At 42.6% G+C, this 2,799-nt stretch overlaps 1 protein-coding gene across 1 annotated transcript; it reads left to right on the plus strand.

The window, feature by feature from the left end:
• Nucleotide 1: 1 nt before the first annotated feature.
• MAP1LC3C (microtubule associated protein 1 light chain 3 gamma) lies at nt 2-1,716 on the plus strand (the record flags this gene model as incomplete). The annotated part of the gene is made up of 4 exons (XM_026082123.1): nt 2-62; nt 142-197; nt 345-451; nt 1,506-1,716. Coding segments are annotated over 4 exons (435 nt in total), but the record flags the coding sequence as incomplete, so codon positions are not given.
• Between the last annotated feature and the right edge of the window lie 1,083 nt (nt 1,717-2,799).

Below are 2,799 nucleotides of genomic sequence, written 5' to 3' on the forward strand. Positions count from 1 at the left end.
GGCGGCGGCGGCGCCCGGGGGCCCGGCCGCCTCCCGGCCCTTCAAGCTGCGGAAGAGCTTCGGTAGGGCGGGGGCGCCGGGGGCCGGTGCGGGCGCCTGGGGCTGCGCACACGCGTAACGATCCTTTTCTCTCTTGCACAGCGACTAGGCTAGAAGAAGTAGCTGGGATCCGGGCGAAGTTCCCAACCAAAATCCCGGTAAATCTCTCTGTTTTGCTAGTGAAGGTTGTTGCTGTTCTGTAAAGAGAGATGCTGGGACCTTTTTTGTCTAAAGATGGGTAGGGAGGAGGGGGAAAGGGAGCTAAATGTTTTAGGTTTTTCTAAGTGTGACTCTAATTAAAACAGGTAATTGTTGAAAGATACCATAAAGAAAAATACCTTCCTCTCTTGGACAAAACTAAGTTTCTTGTGCCTGAGGAGCTGACCATGACACAGTTTATAACCATCATTAGGTAGGTTGTGAACACCTGGGTAGCAAGTGGCACTGTGTAGGTGGGGCTGCGGGCTGCAGCTGGGCTCTGTGGCAGGTCTCCAAGCAGGTATTTTCTAGCACTCTGCTGTAAAAACTTATTTAACTTCTTTGTGTGGGAGGAAAGCATAAAGGTCTCTGTAATGAGTTCCTTCTCCTGCAAGAGTTTGAAGAAAGTCAACAGATGTTTTCTCAGGTGGATTTGGGGAAGAACCTGGTCTGTGCTTTTGGATGCATAAGGCCTTCCCTCTTCTCCCTTAACTGTAGTGAATAAGGATTATATCAGACTTCTGTTTTGCTTTGTCTCTACTTGAAGAATTTAAAGAAGTTGTGCTGAGGCTCTGTGGTTCTGTTCTGCTCCTAGCTCTGTTGCTGGCTTGCTCTTTTACTGTAGTTTACTGAATTTGCTCAAGCTTATAACAATTCACAGGTGTGAGCTGTGTGAGATATAATGCTTCTAAATTACTCTTCCCAAAAACACTATGGGGAAGAAGTCTCCCAGAGTCTTCAGAATGAAAGTCTCTGATAAAGCACTGAAAATCATATAGCTCTCATATGGTGTTTCTGTAAAGTACAGAAGAGCTTTCTAGATATCTAATAACTTCTATAAAGGATGCATAACTTGGGGTCCTGATCTTTGTATTTAATACCTCTGAGAAGGACTCTTCTTTCAAAGACTGAGACATTAAGTATAACAGACTATGCTGAAATCCTTCATTATAGCAATGCTACAGAAGCTTTTGGTTTCTACTCAGCGCTTCTCTTTGGTAATTGGGAACACAAAGGCTGGACTCAGTAGTAGTCATGGTCTAACAATTTGATTTAAGCCTCTTCCTCAGAGCACAAGCCTTCCAGCTTCCAAACATACGGTTAACTTCCTGCTGATGAGATGTTAAACCATGTAATGACTTTATACAGCATTTTTTAGACATAGTTCATGTCACTGCTCTGCATAATTTATTTCAAAGACTAAAGATGAGACCTTCTTGAATTTGCTAACACTTAATCCTCTATTTCCCCCCCCCCCCCCAACTTAGAAGCAGAATGGCTTTAACTGCTACACAAGCTTTCTACCTGCTGGTGAACAACAAAAGCCTAGCCAGTATGTCTTTGACAATGGCAGAAGTGTACAGGGACTACAAAGATGAAGATGGCTTTGTGTATATGACATATGCTTCCCAGGAGATGTTTGGATGCTTCTTACCCACTGCTCAAGGGAGAACTATGGAATGCCTTCAAAAAACCTAAGGCAGTGGTGTCTACTTGCTGTGACTAAGCAGCTGTGCTATGAATCATGCCTGTGACATGAAGCTTGGAGATGCTCCTTCTAATATGAGTTCTTGAGCTCTGTACTGGAGAGTAATGACCCAGAGGTTGGCAGGACCAGCTTGAGGCAGAAATGGTGGTACACTTTCTAGATAATAGTTTGGATATATATATTTTATATTTAAAGACACTATTGGTTTTTGAAACTGCACCTCCACTTTTCTTTGCAATACCAATCTTTTTGTTTTGTAACTGCTTTTTAAGATGTCCTTAAAGCATAAGAGTAAAATAAAGACACTTTTAAGTATTGGGTTGAATGTTAGTGTTAATCTGGGGAAAGACTGTAGAAGACTACCAGAATTATTCTAGGACCTTCTCCTCAGTAATCTTCTGAGCTCAATGCGCCTTAAATGAAGGATTGCTTGCACAGCATCTCTTCATATTTCTGAATGAGATAACGAAGCTTAAGTTTGGTCACACAGGAGCAGAACCATATTTATAAACAGTTCATCAAGCTTGGTGTCTGAGCTGCAGGTTGAAAAGCAGACCCTACTAGTGCTAAAGCAGAGTTCAAATGCAGTGTACATCAACACCTAGATAAACTTCTACTGTCATCTGCTACAGAAACTGCTGTGAATGTTTATGATAAAGGTAAATTCTGGTTTAAATATGCAAAACTGATTGGTAGTCAGCATAACCAAAATGCAGATAGCATGACTTGAATCCTAGTTTAATCAACTGTTCAAGAGTCTGCTCACACTGCTGAATTCTGCTAGTGTGGTCTAGGTAGGTGGGTAGTCTGTCCTTCCCTTAGAGGCACACTTATGTCTCTTCCTCTGAAAAACTTCAGTGACCTTCTCTCCAAGGTGGATAATGTGTTGTACCTTGCAATTAAGTGTACTAGTGTCTCTAGAAAATGTCAAAACTATCATGTAGTGAGATGCTGATTCATCTAATGTACAAACTGGCTGCCTAAACATGAACTATAGGAGCTCCTGAGAGGAGGCTCAGTCTGAAGTGCAGCCCAAGCCAGCTCTTTCTGCTCTCCTAGAAGTGAGGTAGGTA

The sequence above is a fragment of the Apteryx rowi genome, unplaced genomic scaffold (genome assembly GCF_003343035.1).
Source record: "Apteryx rowi isolate R43461 unplaced genomic scaffold, aptRow1 scaffold_568, whole genome shotgun sequence".
Classification (NCBI taxonomy): domain Eukaryota; kingdom Metazoa; phylum Chordata; class Aves; order Apterygiformes; family Apterygidae; genus Apteryx; species Apteryx rowi.